The following is a 2,500-nucleotide window of genomic DNA, read 5'->3' on the forward strand; positions in this document are numbered from 1 at the left end:
GGTGACTGTGTACGGTAGTGTTGGGTGAATGTGTACGGTAGTGTTGGGTGTTTGTGTACGGTAGTGTTGGGTGACTGTGTACGGTAGTGTTGGGTGTCTGTGTACGGTAGTGTTGGGTGACTGTGTACGGTAGTGTTGGGTGAATGTGTACGGTAGTGTTGGGTGAATGTGTACGGTAGTGTTGGGTGACTGTGTACGGTAGTGTTGGGTGACTGTGTACGGTAGTGTTGAGTGAATGTGTACGGTAGTGTTAGGTGACTGTGTACGGTAGTGTTGAGTGACTGTGTACGGTAGTGTTGGGTGAATGTGTACGGTAGTGTTGGGTGAATGTGTAGGGTAGTGTTGGGTGACTGTGTACGGTAGTGTTGGGTGAATGTGTACGGTAGTGTTGGGTGAATGTGTACGGTAGTGTTGGGTGACTGTGTACGGTAGTGTTGAGTGAATGTGTACGGTAGTGTTAGGTGACTGTGTACGGTAGTGTTGAGTGACTGTGTACGGTAGTGTTGGGTGAATGTGTACGGTAGTGTTGGGTGAATGTGTACGGTAGTGTTGGGTGAATGTGTACGGTAGTGTTGAGTGAATGTGTACGGTAGTGTTAGGTGACTGTGTACGGTAGTGTTGAGTGACTGTGTACGGTAGTGTTGGGTGAATGTGTACGGTAGTGTTAGGTGACTGTGTACGGTAGTGTTGGGTGTCTGTGTACGGTAGTGTTGGGTGACTGTGTACGGTAGTGTTGAGTGAATGTGTACGGTAGTGTTGGGTGAATGTGTACGGTAGTGTTGGGTGAATGTGTACGGTAGTGTTGGGTGACTGTGTACGGTAGTGTTGGGTGAATGTGTACGGTAGTGTTGGGTGAATGTGTACGGTAGTGTTGGGTGAATGTGTACGGTAGTGTCGGGTGACTGTGTACGGTAGTGTTGGGTGAAAGTGTACGGTAGTGTTGGGTGAATGTGTACGGTAGTGTTGAGTGACTGTGTACGGTAGTGTTGGGTGAATGTGTACGGTAGTGTTGGGTGACTGTGTACGGTAGTGTTGAGTGACTGTGTACGGTAGTGTTGGGTGAATGTGTACGGTAGTGTTGGGTGACTGTGTACGGTAGTGTTGAGTGACTGTGTACGGTAGTGTTGGGTGACTGTGTACGGTAGTGTTGGGTGACTGCGTACGGTAGTGTTGGGTGAATGTGTAGGGTAGTGTTGGGTGACTGTGTACGGTAGTGTTGGGTGACTGTGTACGGTAGTGTTGGGTGACTGTGTACGGTAGTGTTGGGTGAATGTGTAGGGTAGTGTTGGGTGACTGTGTACGGTAGTGTTGGGTGAATGTGTAGGGTAGTGTTGGGTGACTGTGTACGGTAGTGTTGGGTGACTGTGTACGGTAGTGTTGGGTGAATGTGTAGGGTAGTGTTGGGTGAATGTGTACGGTAGTGTTGGGTGAATGTGTACGGTAGTGTTGGGTGAATGTGTAGGGTAGTGTTGGGTGAATGTGTACGGTAGTGTTGGGTGACTGTGTACGGTAGTGTTGGGTGACTGTGTACGGTAGTGTTGGGTGACTGTGTACGGTAGTGTTGGGTGAATGTGTACGGTAGTGTTGGGTGACTGTGTACGGTAGTGTTGGGTGACTGTGTACGGTAGTGTTGAGTGACTGTGTACGGTAGTGTTGGGTGACTGTGTACGGAAGTGTTGGGTGACTGTGTACGGTAGCTACTCTGCTCATCCCGTGATGAAGCAGTTCTCTCTGCTACTCAGTAGGAACAGTGAACTGAGCTCAGAGATAATATTCCACTTTCTCTCTTAAATATTTCACTTTCCAGGAGCCTACTAATCTAATCTACAACTTGAAGATCGATTATGCATTTTCCCCCAGTCGAGGGAAAGTAGTGAAAGTATTTATTTGACAGCGGGGGGGGGGGGGGGGGGGGGGGCAATGAGGACTCACAGGCAGGGCTTGGTCAGGGCCTGGAAACCCCCCATCACCTGAAAATGGCCCACAGAACAGCAGTACCTGTTGAGGAGAAGAGGGAGAGAGAGAGAGAGAGAGGGAGGGAGAGAGAGAGAGAGAGAGAGAGAGAGAGAGAGAGAGGGAGGGAGGGAGAGAGAGAGAGAGGGAGAGAGAGAGAGAGAGAGAGAGAGGGGGGGTTGAGGGAAGTCAGACATTAAGACTGCACATATACAAACAATTCAATACAATAATGTATGGTTGCTGTGTGTGTGTGTGTGTCTGTGTGTGTGAGTGAGCACGTTTATGTGTGTGTGTGTGACTGCGTGCGTGCGTGTGTGTGTGTGGGGGGGGGGGGAGGGAGAACTTGCTGGTTGTAGGAGTCCAGGAAGATGTGTGCGTTGTCCAGGACGACCAGGCCCTGTACGCGGCGTCCCCGACGCAGGTTGGCGGTCAGGGAGGCGGAGTGCTGGCCGGTCAGGTGACTCAGGTGGCTGAAGCGCCCCGCCAGGGTCTGCAGCAGCGCGGTGGACGGGCCCAGCACTGAGGCCAGCGACTCTGGGGAACC

At 51.3% G+C, this 2,500-nt stretch overlaps 1 protein-coding gene across 1 annotated transcript in view; it reads right to left on the reverse strand.

Moving 5' to 3' along the window:
- The window catches only part of als2b (alsin Rho guanine nucleotide exchange factor ALS2 b), a 24,715-nt gene that overhangs the window by 14,178 nt on the left and 8,037 nt on the right, over nucleotides 1–2,500 (reverse strand). Inside the window, 2 exon segments of the mRNA XM_084447488.1 lie at nucleotides 1,933–1,998; nucleotides 2,304–2,490. Of these exon segments, the coding sequence (XP_084303614.1) occupies nucleotides 1,933–1,998; nucleotides 2,304–2,490 (253 nt within the window).

This window comes from Borostomias antarcticus (genome assembly GCF_949987555.1).
Source record: "Borostomias antarcticus genome assembly, chromosome: 12".
In the NCBI taxonomy this organism is placed as follows: Eukaryota; Metazoa; Chordata; class Actinopteri; order Stomiiformes; family Stomiidae; genus Borostomias; species Borostomias antarcticus.